We start from the raw sequence: 16787 nt of genomic DNA on the forward strand, positions 1-16787 counted from the left end.
ACATGAATTGCTTTTGTACAGTTCAAGTCAACGTTGTAATCATGTCCTTCCCTGGCTAGTGTGCACCACACCTGTCGGGTGAGATTTCACACCTCCCTTCCTGCCCCTCACCTGTTTTCTTTCCATGGAGTTTTCTTGCTATATGTGCACGTGGGTGTTGATCCATTAGTTCCAATTGAGTGGTGAGAACATGTGGTGTTTGTTTTTCTATTTTTTTAATACTTCACTTGGAAGAATGGTCTCCAGTTCCATTCAGGTTGTTGCAAAAGGTATTAGTGGACCATTTTTTTTTAATGCCTGAGTAGTTCTCAGTGGTATCCATATACCACACTATATTAATCCACACATGTATTGAGAGTACATTTGGGTTGGTTCCACATCTTTGTGATTGCAAATTGTGTTGCAATAAACATTCAAGTGCATGTGTCTTTGTATATAGGGACTTTTTCTTCCTTTGGGTAAATACTAAATAGTGGGATTGCTGCATGAAATAGTAGGTCTACTTCTACTTCTTTGAGGAATCTCCAAAAGACTGATTGTACTAGTTTGCAATCCCACCTACAGTGCATTAAGAACTCCTTTTTCTCTGCATCCACACGAGCATCTATTGTTTGGGGATTCTTTCATAGAAACCATTTACTGGAGTTAGGTGATATCTCATTGTGGTTTTAATTTGAATTTCCCTGATGCTTAGAGACTCTGACCATTTTTTCAGATGTTTATCAGCTAGATGTCTACCTTTTTTGAAAAGCTTCCATTCACATCTTTTACCCACTTTTTTTCTTGCTGGTTTGCTTGAGTTCATTGTCAGCTCTGGATATTAGCCTTTTTATCAGATGTATACCATAAAGACATTTTCTTCCATTCTGTAGATTGTCTGTTTGGTTGTCTCTATTGATTATTTCCTGGGCTGTGCAGAAGCTTTTTAGTTTACTCAGTGCCCATTTACTACTTTTTGCAGTTGCCGTGATTGCCTTTGGGGTTGTCTTCATAAATTCTTCACCTAGGCCAATGTCTATAAGATTTTTATAACATTTTCTTCTATAATTCTTAAAGTTTCATAAGTTTGTTATCCATTATGAATTAATTTTTGTGAGTGTTGAGAAGTGTGGATCCTGTTTCAATCTTCTACACGTGGCTATCCAATTTTCCCAGCACCATTTATTAAACAGGGATTCTTTTCTGTAGTGTATGTTACTTTCTGCTTTGTCAAAGATCAGGTGCCAAGATGAGGACTATTATATATCTGGGTTTTCTCTTCTGATCCATTAGTCTATGTCTCTGTTCTTGTGCCAGTACCATGCTGTTTTGGTTACTATAGCCTTGTAGAATAGCTTGAAGTCTGATTAAAGTGATGCCTCCTGATTTTTCCTTTTTGCTTAAAGTTGCTTCAGCTATTCAGAGTCTTTTCTTGTTCTATATGAAGCATAGAGCACAGCCAACATCATACTGAGTGGGGGAAAATTGAGGGCATTCCAGCTTAGAGCTGGAACTAGACAAGGTTGTCCACTGTCACCACCTCTATTCGACATAGTGCTAGAAGTCCTAGCCAGAGCAATCAGATGACAGAAGGAAATCAGGGGTATTCAAGTGGGGATGAAGCAGGCAAACTATCACTCTTTGATGATAAGATCTCATATCTAGGAAACCCCAAAGATTCTGTTGAGAAACTCCTGAAATTGGCAAACGAATTCTGCAGTCTCAGTTCACAAAATCAATGTTCACAACTTAGCAGCATTTCTATACACCAACACCAGTCAAGCTGAGAATCGAATCAAAGACTCAATAGCTTTCACAATAGCAACAAAGAAAATAAAATACCAAGGAATATATTCAGCCAAGTAGGTTAAAACAAACAAACAACAACAAAAAAAAAAAACCTCTACACAGAGAACTGTAAGTCAGTAAGGAAGGAAATTGCAGAGGATATAAACAAATGGAAAAATATAGCATGCTCATGTGTCAGCAGAATCAACATCATTAAAATGTATATACTACAGATTCAATGCAATTCCCATTAAAATATCAATATGGTTTCTCACAAATCTACAGCCTGCTTTTACCCTGCTGGCTGCCTATGCTCAATAACTCCATGCAAGATTCCACCCACTCAAGCCTGGCCTTGGCTTTCCTCCCCTCCCCCACCCTCCACTGGGGAGTTTGCTAATCACGATGAGAAAACTGATGGGGGACTAAGGATCTGGACATTATAAAGTTTCTTTTGTTCAAGTCTCAGAAAGGTTCTACCTATTATATAAAGTCCAGAGCCAAAATACCTTGGCTCAGTGCCTGAGCTTGGCCACCTCCTCGCTGTGTAACCTGAGCAAGTCACTTTCCCTTCCTCAGTTTCTTCTTCTGTGAACTGGGATAATAATAGTACCTTCTGCGTGGTTGTTATAGGGAGTAAACACATCAACATATTTGTTGTGTTGAAATAATGCAAGGCAAATACTAAGGAAAAGTTATGCTAAATATTTTATCGTTGTTTCTTCTAGTTTTGATGTGAATCTCATAAAATAGTTACTGGGTACTGTTTGTCAGATCTTCCCATGCTTGGTGTTAACCTTTTTTAGGAGGAAAACATCTCCTACAATCTTTTTTTCCCTTTACTTTGAGGTTAAAAAAATAACATAAGATCTTCCCTCTTAACAAATTTTTTAGTATACAGCACAACATTGGTGGCTATAAACATGATGCTGTGGGCAGATCTCTGGAGCAGCATCTGGATAGCTGTGCTGGAGCTCAGGAATCAATCATTGGGAGTAAAGGAGCTGTGTCCACAGGTGTGCATTTCTGAGGCATTCTCATTGCCCTCTTCAGGTGTGCCCCTCTGTCTGGACTCCCTTACGCTCTTAACAAGAGAGGGTCTTATTAAGGTCGACAAACTACAGACCTGTAATACTCTATGCCTGTTTTTATAGGCCTTGAGCTAAGATGGGTTTTATATTTCCAAAGGGTTCTAAGACAAAGTCAAACCAAAAATGCCTAAAATACTTACTCTCCTGTCCATCCCCTTTGCAGAAAATGTTTGCTAGCCTAGGAGATAGAGTTGCCCAGGACAAACACCATTAGTGGTCAGGTGGCCACAGGTAGGAGGCCTTCTCTCCTTTCTCCTAGGAGACAGTTCCAATGATATCCCACTAGGTCAGCTCAGCACTTAATCAACTCTCCCCACCGCCACCAATCTAACAGCCATTGGGATTCTACCCTGAAAACACTTCTATGGCAGCATGAAGAATTCTTCCTTTATTCTCCAATTTTATTTCTTGGAGGGTGCTGGGAACAGGGCTTTAGTGTTTGTCTTTAGAATGGAAATAGCATCTTCTTCCCAGAACATTGGGCACATAGGGTTCTGCAAATCCTTTGGCCACCCTCAGGGGGCATTGCTCATTTCCTAGTTGGGGTGTCTCCCAGTTGGGGCATCTGTCAGTTCAGCCGCCCTGGCTGTGCCCTTTTCTGCTGATGCTGACATCAGAAATCTGAGGTTTCTGACCCCTCTGCAGAGCTGCTGTTGGAGCTGGATCTGTCCCATGGGCAAGGAGCCCTGGCCACATGGCTTCCCAGAGCTCAGAAGGAATGGGATGTCTGAGTGGGACCAGGATGGTGACATAGTTTGGCAAGTAATATATCTTGCTCATTCAGAATTTTAAACTCTTTTAATTGGCTCCATGGGGTCCTGGACGCCATTTTCCTGGAGGTATTCATCAAGCCCTCTCCTCTCTTAGTGGCCTTTGCGTACTCCAGAGGCCTAAATTGCCCTGGCGGCTGCTGAGATCTTGAATCACCAATATGGCAGAGGACGTGGGGACTGGGAAATGGAGGAGCTCATCAGTGGGAACACTACCTGAAATGGGGCACAGGGCATTTGAAAGGGAATTTTCAAATTTCTGGTTTATCTTTCTGCCTCTATGCTATCACTAAAAAAAGATAAGGAAAAAAAAAACCTTTGTATTGCTTTAAGCTCTCTGACATAGCCTTCACTTTGTTTCTCATTGGTTTTGTTTTTGTTTTTAAACCTACCTAGACAAAAGCATAGCTGCTTCTTCCACAAGAAGATGACTGGGAGGCGCTTTGGGTCCTACCTTTTGGGGATTAGAGTCTCCTGCTGCCTGGACCTAAGTTGTTGCCACCCTGGGCTAAAACCAGGGGTGTCAACATTGACAAGTTATTAAAATAAGTTTCTCTGTCCAAACCTCTGTCTTTTCACAGACCCATTTGACATTTTTTCCTTACACATTCCTTTGGCATTTGAGAATGGTTACAATTGTAAGAATTGTTAGAAGGTGTTTAAAAATATTCAATAATAAATTCAAAGATAAATTAATGATGTATTTATTCTGGTTTGTAACTCCTTCTTAAGGAACCATCTGGCAGTGCCCTTTCTGACACCTTCACCCCTTCCCTGCACCGTGAGGGAAATGCTCCTTTTGCTGTGGTTGAACTTTAAGCTGTCCTGCACCTGGTATCCTCAGGGACTGGGGCCACAGGCACAGCAGCAGCTCCCAGGGGCAGAGACATGGCTGCTGCAACTGCTTCCCCCCCTCCCCGTCCTCCTTCTCCCCTCCAGCCTGTGGTCTGGAGCCCTGGGTATTGAAACATGTTCTTCCTGGTTGCAAATGTGGAAACACTCAGGAATCTTTACAGCTTAAACTCAGTTGAGTCTGGGGTGAACTTGAGAATTCAATCAGCCCATAAAAATGTTTACCAGCTCACAAACCTTTCACTGGCTTTTCCCACAATTACTGATTTCTCAGGGAAAAGACAGCTGATGACAGTGCTACAGAAGAGCCTCGCTGGGAAGTCCCCCATCCCCAAGAGCCCTTGCAGCCCTTGGGGTGACTGGCTGGCTCTTGGCTCTTAGCAAAGAATTCGGTGTTGGCCACTCTGGTGTGCCTTCTGGGCTCCCAGCCTAGCCTGGCCACTGGACTTATCCCACCCAGTTTCGAAATCACTTTTTCAAATGTTTACCCAAATGCTTGGAACAAGGGCTCTAGTTTTATCTTTTTCACTTTTATCTAGTGAGGATGAAATTTCTGTTTTGCCCTGGCTATGGGCTGTGGTCCTGTTAGTTCCTGGGCAAGGCCAGAGGACAAGCTGGGCTCAGGACTTTGAAACAGGCTGCTAGTGCATCACCTCAGGCTTCAGGGTCTCAGGTCATCATCTGGAAATAGAGCTCCTCCTGGTGCCAAGGCACGGAGGAAAATCACTCCTCAGCTGGCCTGCCACTTCTGGCAGGAAGCAGGGACAGAAAAGTTTCCTGATGCGACCTCAGAGACCAAGGACACTGGCAGCCTGAGCCCCAGAAATGATCAAAGACGCACTCCTCAAGTGGCCCTACCCAGGGCCACCCACCAGAGAGAAGGGGAAGGCACTTGTCCAGGACCTGAGGGGATAGCATCAAGCATCCTGCCCACAATGGCATATTGAAGAGTCCCATTTTGCCTTAAAAGTTCACATGAATTTTTCTTTCTCCCCATAAAATGTGAAAGCTTGTTTAAATGTAAAATTGGTTCTTGAGGAAAATTTCATGTGTACGAGGTGATTTTCAGCAGCCCCTAGGAAGTTCAAACCCCAGTGTTAGAAGTTTCACACATTGTCTGCAGTCAGGGAGACGGATCCCATGCCGGCCATTCTCGAGACTTCTGACCTTGGCAAAGGCATTATTGACCTGTGTTGAGTCTTGGTTTTCTCATTTTTAAAGTAAGGATAAAAATATACCTATCCTTAAAGGGAGCTAGAAAGATTACCTGAAAAAATATTAGCAAGCTGGTACCTGGCATAGTGATGCATTTGTGTATATGAGTGTGTGTGCATGTGTGTGTGTGTATATGCGTGTGTGTGTGTGTGTGTGTGTGTGCGTGCATCTCGAAGTAGAAAGGAAAACCAAAGGTCATTCCCTCACTCCATCCGCTTGGGGAAGCTCCTCAACAGCATCTTCTCTAAGTGGTTATCTGGCCCACACAGAAAAGCCTTCTGTTACAGGAAATTCTCCCCATGGTTACCTCCCACTAGGTGCTGCAGGCTATCTATGGGTAGTTCTATTAGAAAGTTCTTCTTTGTCCTGAATGACCATCTCTTCTCTGGCCTTAGCCTTCTGGTGGCTTTTACAAATCTTGCAACTGTGTGCCAGCATGAATGGAAACTTAAAGCAGGCTCCCCGGTGGGCACAGCCCAAGTAATGAAGGCTACGATTGGCTCTCCAAGGCATGTGTTCTGTATTTTTGGAGAAGCAAATCTAAACATGGGAATTCTGAGTTTAAAAACCCTCCAAGTCTTAAGAACATATAACACTGGAGGATGTGACCTTGAGCCAGTGTGTGAGTTGAATCAACCCTCAGTCAGGCATCCCACCTTGGCACAGTCCAGTGGAGATATTTAAAAGCACCAGAGATTACTAAATATTCCTGCAAATGCAAACACAAACACATGTGAACAACTCTGTTCCGTGATATTCTGAGAAAGGTAGTTAAGGATCAAGGTGTGTGGGAAGGAGAGACCCCATCTCAGGCTTAGTGAGGAGAAGGATAAAATCGTCACTCCAAAAAGAAACTCGGAAGTGAAACGAAATTGATGAAAACAGTCATTTCAGCACTCTGGAAATTGACAAAATGTATACAACAATTTGAGAAATGTTTATGCTTGGATACTGCTCTTTGGATAAATACAGAACAAATTTGTTGCCTTCTTGCCTCGGTTTGGTCAACACCAGAACAGGGCAGGTCCCGCTAGGGACTGACAGCTTTGCCGATGTGTTCAAAAGTGGCTCACTTGATTTGGTGGATGAGCATGGAGGGCCAATGGCTCGAGTAGCTTGAGGTTGTGGTTGTGACAAGCACGTTGCTGGCTAAGGATGCAAACAGGCCTAGAGGAGATGGGAGATCGCAGAGTGCCCAGGCTCACCTGAACTCCTGACCCTGAGGGCTGAACGCCTGTGCAGAGAGGCAAAGGGGCCCAGCAACAGTCTGTGTCAGACCTGAAAGCCTGAACATTGAATGACTCAGCTATCCACACACAGTTCCATTGACAGAGGCTTGGGACCCTAACACTCTCTGCTAAGTCATCAGATACCTCCTAGACTGTGCAAACAGGGCAGCTCTGAGGAAGTCAGGCTTTAAAACAAAAGCAAGAATAATAATTTAAGTACCTAGCAGAAACATCAGGGGCCAAACACAGTAGTGGAGGCACATTTTTACATATTTAACCCAAGTGAGTTATTGAACAAAGCAGCAAATAGCAATAAAACCCAGCAGTAACACCCAAGCAGGGAAATGAGAATCCAGAGTTGCTGCAATATAAAATTAAAAATGTTCAGTTTTCAACAAAAGTTATGAGATATGTTAAGAATCAGGAAAATGTGACCTACACACAAGATAAAAAAGGTCAAAAGAAACTGCCTGTGTGCCTCCCAGATGCTGGATTTAGCCAGGACTGTAAGCATTTGTTATAAATATGTTCACAGAGCTAAAGGAAACCAAGTTTAAAGACAGGAGTACGACAACAAGGAAGACTTCTCAAAAGATAGAAATAATCTTTAAAACCCCTGTTTTATTCTGGAGTTGAAATGTATAATAACTGAATGAAAAAATACCCTAGCAGAGCTCAACCTCGGATTAAAGATGGCAGATGAAAAATAAAAAGGGTTCCCTTTAAGATACATGAAAAGATATTTTCTAATTTGAAGAATAGAAGGGGAAAAAGATTAAAGAAAAATGAGCAGAGCCTCAAGAACCTGTTGGACATTATCAAGCATATCAACACACATGTAAGGAGAGCCACACTGAGGCAGGAGAGAAATATAAGGGGAGAGAATTATTTGAAAAAGTAATGGCTAAAAACTCCCCAAATTTGATGGAAAAACATCAAAAAAGTTAAGTGAATTCCCAAGTAGGATACATACAATAATATCTACATCTAAACACATCATAGTCACGTTGCTCAAAGACAAAGAAAATTTTGAAAGCAATAAAATGAAAAAAAAAAAAAAAGAGATGATTCATCAGGCACAAGTGAAACTTTAAACACTTCAAACTTGAATGGCTCTGATTTTTTACAACCAAAAATTCTTTATCCAGAAAACTCACCCCACAAAAAATGAAGATGAAATTCATATATTACCAAGTAGACAAAGACCAAGAAAATTTGTTGCTAATAGATCTGGCTTATGCCAAAAATATTAAACAGATTCCTTCAGGCTTTAAAAAAAAAAAACTGCACCAGACAATAACTCAAATCTTCAGGAAGAAATGAGGCAGGGCAGAAATGGTAAATAGGTAGATTGATATTTTAAAAGTCTATAGGTATATTTTTCTCATTTCTTACCTACTGTTAAAAAGATATAAAGTTATATAAGCCAATCAATAAATAAAACACACTACTAGGTTTATATATATATCTATATATAAATGGCATTAAGAGAATGGAGCTATATTAGAATAAAGATTGTACTTTATCAGATTTAAGTTAGTGTTAATTTGAAATAGGCTATAATAGGTTAAGGTACATACTGACTAACCACTAAGCAAAGAATTTTCAAAGTAATGTAAATAATCAACATAGAAATTAAAATGATACCCCTAAAGTATTCATTTAACAATCTGGGGGTAGAGACTGTCTTTCTCCTACTCTACATCACAACACAGAAGTGAACAGATGTGAGGGTGGGGACTGGGGAGCTCCCCACACAAGTGATCAGTTCTTTAGCAGACACCAACTGGATGTCCTGTAATTCAATTCAATTCTGCCACTATCCACTTGGGGTTAGAGTTAGATGCCATAGGTTAAGGGTTCAGTCCCGGAAGACTTTCCCCCACCTTGGATACCAACTACAAAGCAGTAGATTGTCACCTACACTTCTTACTGACTCTCTACAAGTTGGAGTTCTCATAACCCCCCTCCTTAGGCTTAATTAATTGGCAAGGATGGCTCACAGAACTCAGGGAGACACTTAGGTTTATGAGTTTATTATAAAGACATTACAAAGAATACAGATGAACTGAAAGATGAAGAGATGGACAGAGCAAAGTATGCAGGGAGGGGTGCAGAACTCCCATGCTACCTCCAGGTGGGCCACCCTCCATGGGTTCACCAACCCAAAAGATCCCTGAGCACTTCCCCCTTGGGTATTTATGAAGACTTTATTACATAGATGTGCTTGCCTACATCATCAGGCACTGGTGAACTACTCAACTGTCAGCCCCTCTCTGGAGCCTCCCCAGAGGTCAAGGTTGGGTCTGAATGTTCCAACCACCTAATCACGGGGTTGATTCCCCATCCTGAGGCTGTCCAGGAACCCACCAAGAGTTGCCTCATTAGAACAAAAAATATTTCTATCACCCAAGAGATGACAGGAGCTCTGTGTCAGAAAACAGAGTCAAAGACCACATATAAAAGAATCTCCTGGGGATGGTGCCTGTGGCTTAAAGGAGTAGGGCGCTGGCCCTATATGCCAGAGGTGGTGGGTTCAAATCCAACCCCCACCAAAAACTACAAACAAACAAACAAACAAACAACAACAAAAAAAATCTCCTGGCATCCTTTTAGGAGCTGTCTTAGGAACTGGGTAGAGATTAGACTTATATTTCTTATTATGTCACAAATCACTAATAACAACAAAAGGCAGCAAGAGGAACAGAGAAATAAAAGCACAGGAGGCATGTACACAGCAACAAAATGGAAATCTGAACACACCAATAATTTCATGAAAGGTAGATGCTCATTGAGGACTGCATTACTGGAAATAATACCAGCCGACTGTGCAGGGCCTGTGCTGAAGACTTCCCAGGTCTGCTTTTAATCTGCAAGGAACTTCTGTAGGGTGTGTGCTGCTCTGATTTCCACTTTAGAAATGAGGAAACTATTGGAAAGAGGGGTTGACGAGCTTGCCAAGGGAATGATAGAACAAGAAAATGAAATCGCTTCTTGGAATCCAAATAACTCAAACAATTGAAGAACCTAAACCCAACCTGAGTCCAGATACAAAGCAGCAGAGGACTTGGGAAAGGAGCACAGAGTGGGCCACTGTCCTCACTGGCTCCCTATGACTGAATCCTGTGGTCTTCACAGCAACCTTCCAGGCATGTGGTACGACTATCTTTCTGTACAAGCAACAAAACTGAGGCACAGGGAAATCAACTTGCTCAAGGTCACGTAATAAGTGCATAATCTGGCTGCAAAGCCTGTGTCCATGTTGCCTCTCAATACATCACGTTTCCCTCCCCTCCCTACATCAGTAATGGGCGCAGGGGAGCAGGCAGGTAGCTCAAAAAAAGGAAAGGAGATTTCTACATCGTTTCAGGTCATTTCTTCATCTGTTCATTCATTCATTTGTAACTACTCTCAAATTTCCTGCTTCTCCCTCCCAGGAAAGGAGCCTGGGCTTGGCATTAGAAAACAACTACTGCGTTTAGTGACCCCATCCTGTGAATTAGGTGTTATCATCACCATTTTATTGATAAGGAAAGTGAAGTGTTGAAAAATTAATCACCAATGATCATAAAACTTGTATGTGATGGTGCCAAGAATTGAGACCAGGTCTTCCTTTCCTCAAAGTCCACATAGTTCATGATAAACCTGGGGGAGGCAGGGGAGGGAGGTGGGGAGGGATCCTGGCATTCAGACTCCCTGTGTCTTACTGATCCTTTAATTACTTTGATTTCAGGTGATCAGTGGTGAACTGTCAGCAAGAAGTGGCACATACAAAAATACAGTTCTATTGTGTTTAGCTTAATTCTTTATTTGAACATCAAATAGGTTGAGAAAATTGTTTACAGGTGCTCAAGCATCCCGCTGGATTCTTTATTTTTTCAAGGTGCAAAAGAGGTTTACAAGTGTGTTCCATTAAACAAAGCAAAGCTGCAACAAAAACCCAATCACATCAATAACAGGGTGCATCAGCGAAAGGGCATATTAATCCATCAAACACAATTTAGCATTTGAGCCTTTTCCCATAAAACAGGAGCTCTACACTGGAGAATATGGAGTGCACGAAAGCATTGTTGATAAGCTGTGAGAGAACATAAACTGGCATAATGTCACTTATTATTTCAAGTCTCTGTAACCAATGACCTCTCTGTGAATGCAGAGGGGTCCGTGTCTCAGGCACCTGCTTATGGGACAGTATATTGTTTCCAGGGTGCACAGCTCTGTACACACACACAAACACACACACGGAAGATGGGTTTGGAACACGGCAGCATTTACATATTTAAAAAGTTCAGGCACAATTGGATGCAAAAAAAAAAAAAAAGAATAGAAATTTTTCTTAAATCTCTGAAAGACAGTGCAAAATTGAAGTGCCATAATAGAGGCAGCAATTACTTAGAAAACAATTTTAAATGACTTAAAACGAGGCCACAGTTGAATTCGAATGGAAGGGAAACACAGTGAGAAACAGCATCATCACACTACTGAAAAGATGGATATCTGGGACCACAGTTCATTGGCTCCAGCTGAGCATGTGTTTTCAGGGCATTAACCTAGGAAGGGTGCAGAGTAATCTGGATCAATCTCCCAGAACCTGCACCAAACAGAATTATGAGCTACTGTCTGACTCTATTTGCCTTTCTAATAACTAGTTTTGCCAAGAAGAACTGCCTGTGCATATGAGACATTACTGTGGTTCTGGTGGTCATTCCCAGTATCCACAGTTCATCTCGTGGTTGCAAAGTATGACCAGGAAGGGATCTGTAATTGGTGTCATGCAGGAGGAGGGCTACTCTAAACCAATGGCCTAAATCACTGGCTGTTTCTGTGTATAAGACTTCAATGTGAGAACACCTTAATGCAGTCAAAAGTAAATTATCAGTAAGGCCCTTATTTTGTTCAGCCCCTCAAAGGCATGGGATATGGTGTGCTTAAACATACTGGCAAGGGGACTAGAGAAATCTAATCAAAGGATGCACTTCCTTGGGGATTTTACAAACCTACGTTAGTAGGTTCTCTTTGGATGACCAAGCCACTCTTAACTGCTGCATGAGACCATTACAGAATCCTGACAGCAAGCTGGGTAGGCATGGACGAAAGGGAACACAGACCACTAGCCACACCCTCAACTGTAAAGCTGATGTTGTTCTTTCTTCCCTAGAACTGGAGCTGCCACTCTAGAGATGGCTAGGAACATCAAGGGAGCTAGTTATCTGTGGTTTATAGGGCAGAACTGAAATATTGAACCCTGGTGCAATCCCTAGCCTCCATCACTCGTTTGCCTCAAAAGACTTTCAATACACTTATTACTATATTTCCCAGTCTCCAAATTCCTGAGCCCACTTCCCTAACCCTACCCTGACCTCCCGGGTAAATCACATCTTTCAAATTTCAAATTGCCTGAGAGTGGGAGAGAATCACAGGCAACAATTCTCCAGCACGTTTCTTCCACCCAACAGCAACACGAGCTGGAAAATATCAACTGTCCGTTAAGGGCACTTCAAGTAAGAGTTAAAAAGATTTCCAAAATCGTTTTGAGACCCCTGGGCTGACATTTCAACCATCTGGTGCTCCCTGCCCATTTCACACATAGTAGTTATCTTAACATGAATACAAATACATTAGATGAAGAATGTAAAACCCTCCACATATTATGGTTTGGATTTAGCTGGTATTACATCATCTATAGTCCTAGAAGTATGTTTGTGTTTGGTGTTTGGTTTTTTTTTTTTTTTTTTTGGTTTTGTTTTTATTTTTTTAAAAGAAAATCTAAGTATAAACATTAAAAAGAACCCACTGACCCATTTAGCTACTGTCCAAAAATATTACTACTGATATTTTGGTAAAAGCAAAATTAGCTGCCCTGAATAATTTAATTTTCCTTTTCAGGCATAATCTTTGCTACATAAGATTGTCTGTCACTCAATATCCAACAATAGGCATCTGGATTAGTGCTATTTTGTCTACTGTGGATACAAAAGTTGATATGAAATGTGATCTTCATTCAAATGAATAATCACCAGGCTTTAGGCATCAATGACTGTGTACATGACAAGGTAGCATGAAAAGTATATAAAAAACTCAATATTTTTCCTTGGTTTTTGCATGTTAGCCCAAATCAAATCCAGAACAGAATTATTACATTCAATTGTCTGATAACCAAGCAATGCGATTGCAAAAAAATATATATTATACTATGTAAGGTGCTTCTTAAACAAACAACAAAAGAATTCTATTCTTAAACATATTCTTACAGGTACATAAAATCGCCCCCAAATTTAAACGCACATCTATGAAAAACTTTTTTTTTTTTTTTTTTTGCCCTCCCAGATTCCCAGTCCTTTGGCAATCACTTAGCTGGATAATCAGCGATTAGTGCAATCAACTCTTCCAAACATACCAAGAGAAGCACTAGCAGCTTACCTGGTGTGCTGGTTAACCCATCACTTCTCAATGGGGGTTGAATTATAGACAATGAAATCTCCAGGAGGCGACCAAACTTTCTTTTTAGTTAAGAAAAGAAAATAACCCATAATTGTGCTAGAGAAACAAAGGCCCACACCAGGCTGCCCTGTGACAGGAGCAAGCCTGTCCACTGGGGCTGACACTGGGCTCCATTCAATCAGGGCCATGCTGGAAATGACTACCCCGTGGATCCCACAGCAGCCCCGGAGTGCAGTATGGGGTCCGCAAGTAGAAACCTAGGTAGCTGCAGCCTGTGGCAGGACCACCCTGAGCAAGGCTGACTGTGCCTCGGAGTTGTATCCAGTTCTTCCCCTAGTTCCCTTCTTGTTCTCTAGTTGCCAAGATAACCCTGCAGCAGTGGGGTGCTTCTCACTCAGAACGCCCTCACAGGTCATCACGGGGCACCACACCTGAATAGTTCCCCCATATGTAAGTCACACACACTCTGCTGGTAAATGTGACCCTCTACCAGGACAGGTCCTAAAGCTGATTTTACTGCAAGTCCTGGGGGGAGAGGGCTTTCTTTTATAAAATGGAAATAAAAACAAAAATCAAGAATTTATCTCTCATACATGGGTCATTACGAAAGTTTTGAGATATGCAAAAATCAAGAAACAAAATCTGTGCAGGAACACATGAGGCCGTCCCAGCAACACCAATAAGCTGAGCAAGTTGAAACCTGCACAGGTAAATCAGAAAGGACGTCGTTGACTGTATTTCTTAGAAGTGAAATAATGGACCGTAACACAGTCTGTCTCAAAACTTTCATAATGACCCATAATGACATATTAGGAGACTGATGTATGTAGAAATGACTTAACTAAAATCAACTTGCTGTTTTCCATTGGTCCATGGGAGGTGAGAATTAACCGGAACCCATGGCCTGAGCATGGTGCTCTGGAAAGCCAGCAATAGAGCTTGCAGCTAGCCTGAGGCTGCAGTGTACTAAGTTGCAATAGTCTTGGCAATTAGAGGATCTTCCTTCTCTATGTGCATCTTGTATTCCTATAGGGGAAATGAATAGACAATCACTTAATACTCTGCTATCGGAGTGCAAAAGCTTTAAGGTATCACTTGAATAAAATGGCACATCACTACAGGAATACAAGAGGGGTCTATAATGAACCCTGGACCTAGCTTTCTCCAAGTCAGCAGTTAAAGGAGCCACTTTACATTCTTTCCTGTGGCTTATTCTTCAAGCCATTCCAAAGTGCTTATCAGAGGGGAAATGTTTACTCTCCAGGTCTGGGTCTCTATAAGTAGCTTAAATGCACAGTCATCTGAGCCCCAAGCTCATAGACTGAGTTCAGTCGTGAAGAGCTATAGGAATCCTCATGCTTAGTAATATAGCAACAAAGGGGTGGGGGGAGAAGAGCTGTTACAAAGATTTAGCCCTGGAATCCCTTTGGCTGTTCCCAACAGAAGATGTACCACTAAAAACTTAACACGCAAATGAACGGCCACTCATCTAGAAAGCTGCTGGTGGTGGACGCATGCTGGAGTGTGTGCAGGAGACAGAGTTCTGCTAAAGTGACGCATGGCGGGGGGTTGGGGGGTGTGCTGCAGGGATTCGCAGAGCCTTGGGGGAGCCCGGGAGCTCTTAGATTGTGGCGGGGAAACTCTCTGCCTCCCCAGTGATATAAAACTTTTGCAAGGAATGCGATGAAGTGGAGCCAGTGCTGGCCAGCTGGCTCTGGCCCATCTCCTCTGGGGATACTCCCATGCGGGCAGCAGGGGCGTGCAGGCGGTGGGCATCCAGCATCTCTAGCAGCAGGTCGTAGAGGGGCACCACGTTCTTGCACTTCATGTTGTACAGATGCTCCATGCCTTTGTTACTGTGGGGGGAAGACACAAAGGGGAGCACTTTAGACCAGCCCCAGGATGGCTGCAGTTCCTAGGAGGGGAAGGACGGAAACTCCAAAGGCACTGGCATGTCAATCTTTCATCTTGGTTAAAGACCCATTTCCACAGGACAGCAGCTGGGACCCTGAGGACTCTCAGAGGCTCTGGTGTGGGGCTCACGTCTATGTGGGTTTCATTTCTCACCTCCTTGGAGAGCAAGCCCATCCTCCCAAAGACTCCTCTCTCTGGCCACTTTCAGGGCATCCGCTATGCTGGGGACTTCCTGCCACTGTCCTGAATGAGAGTTTATTCCCCGCGTTGCCAATGGGCCACGTACAGCCAAGCAGGAGTGAGAGCTTTGAATGTGTAAAGCAGTTCCAGAAGCTGCCCTTGTAAACCTCTCAAGTGGCTTCCCATTCAACTCAGAATAAAATCTACGCCTCCTTCCACCCTCTGCAGGACCCAACTGGTCCAGCGTCCATGCTCCTCTCAGCTCTTCCTCCGGCTCTCCCCTACCTCAGGTTCTGTCTTCACACTGGCTTTTTGCTGCCCTTAATGACACTAAGCTCCTCCCCCAGCTTTAGGGGGCCTGCATCTAATGTTCTCTCTTCCTGGGGTTCATTTCCCCCCAACCTTCAAATGCCACCTCCTCAGGAAAACCTTCCGCTACCCTAAGGGCAGCAGCCTCCAGCCTCTGCGGCAGCAGCCTCCCTCTTCTGCATTGTTCCGTTTTCCTTAGGAGGCTTCTCACAACAGGGAATTCTCCTGTTCATTTGTATTTATTCTCCCCGTTCCCAAGCACACACCTGCACCCCCTCATGCACTCACACCTGCACAGTGCAAATGCCAGAAAGCTGGCCACCCTGCCCTCTATTGTAGGCCTAGAACAGTGCCCTGCACTTGAGAAACGTTCAGAACCCAGGGGCTGTAAGGGCGCAGGCCTTTACTACTCCCTTCCTCTGCCCCACTCCCAGCCACAACCCTGCTGCCCCCTTCACAGCACTAGAGGCAGCAGGAATAAATATAATCTAGCTTGAAATTTATTTTAAAAAATACATATCATGATTAGGCAAGACCCAGAGAAGCTCCTAGAAAATATCTGTACTTTTAGTCTAGGAAGGTTGGACACCTGCCATGAGAACTCAGCATCACAGCTTCCTAGGCCTACAATAGGACCTAAGTGATGCGCTTAAGTATTATTTGTTTTTGTTTCATTGTCCTGCCTTCCTCATGAGACTTCCTGAACCACATTTACAGTCAGATGAAATCTGGTGTTAAATTCTCTGAGTAGCAACATATGGCAGGGGCCAAACTTAACAAAACAGAGTTCTGTGATTTAGATTGGTTATAATGAGGCACCAAAATATTATTCGGTGAGAGAGAGAGAGAGAGAGACAGACACCATAAGCTATCAAAGCTTTCAGGAGAATCACAGCCTCTCACACAATTCCACACAATTCCGACAGAAACACTACCCAGCTTTCTCCCTGGTGCTGTCTTCTGCCACACGTTGTCAGTAAAATCACCCAGCGTGGTATATTCAGTGAAAGTTTACTTGG

General features: G+C 42.9%; 1 protein-coding gene across 4 annotated transcripts in view; it reads right to left on the reverse strand.

Annotated features, from left to right (window-relative positions):
• Positions 1 to 14149: 14149 nt before the first annotated feature.
• The window catches only part of ESR1 (estrogen receptor 1), a 264535-nt gene continuing 261897 nt past the window's right edge, over positions 14150 to 16787 (reverse strand). For 3 of the 4 annotated variants that reach the window (XM_012810119.2, XM_012810120.2, XM_023517961.1), the window contains one exon: positions 14943 to 15221. In XM_012810119.2, coding sequence (XP_012665573.1) covers positions 14987 to 15221 — 235 coding nt within the window. In that variant the 3' untranslated portion in view covers positions 14943 to 14986. Of the gene's footprint in view, positions 15222 to 16787 lie in introns of all 4 variants that reach the window. The other variant, XM_003797871.2, reaches the window with a different exon arrangement.

The sequence above is a fragment of the Otolemur garnettii genome, unplaced genomic scaffold (assembly GCF_000181295.1).
Source record: "Otolemur garnettii isolate 467f Iridium unplaced genomic scaffold, OtoGar3 scaffold00126, whole genome shotgun sequence".
Classification (NCBI taxonomy): Eukaryota; Metazoa; Chordata; class Mammalia; order Primates; family Galagidae; genus Otolemur; species Otolemur garnettii.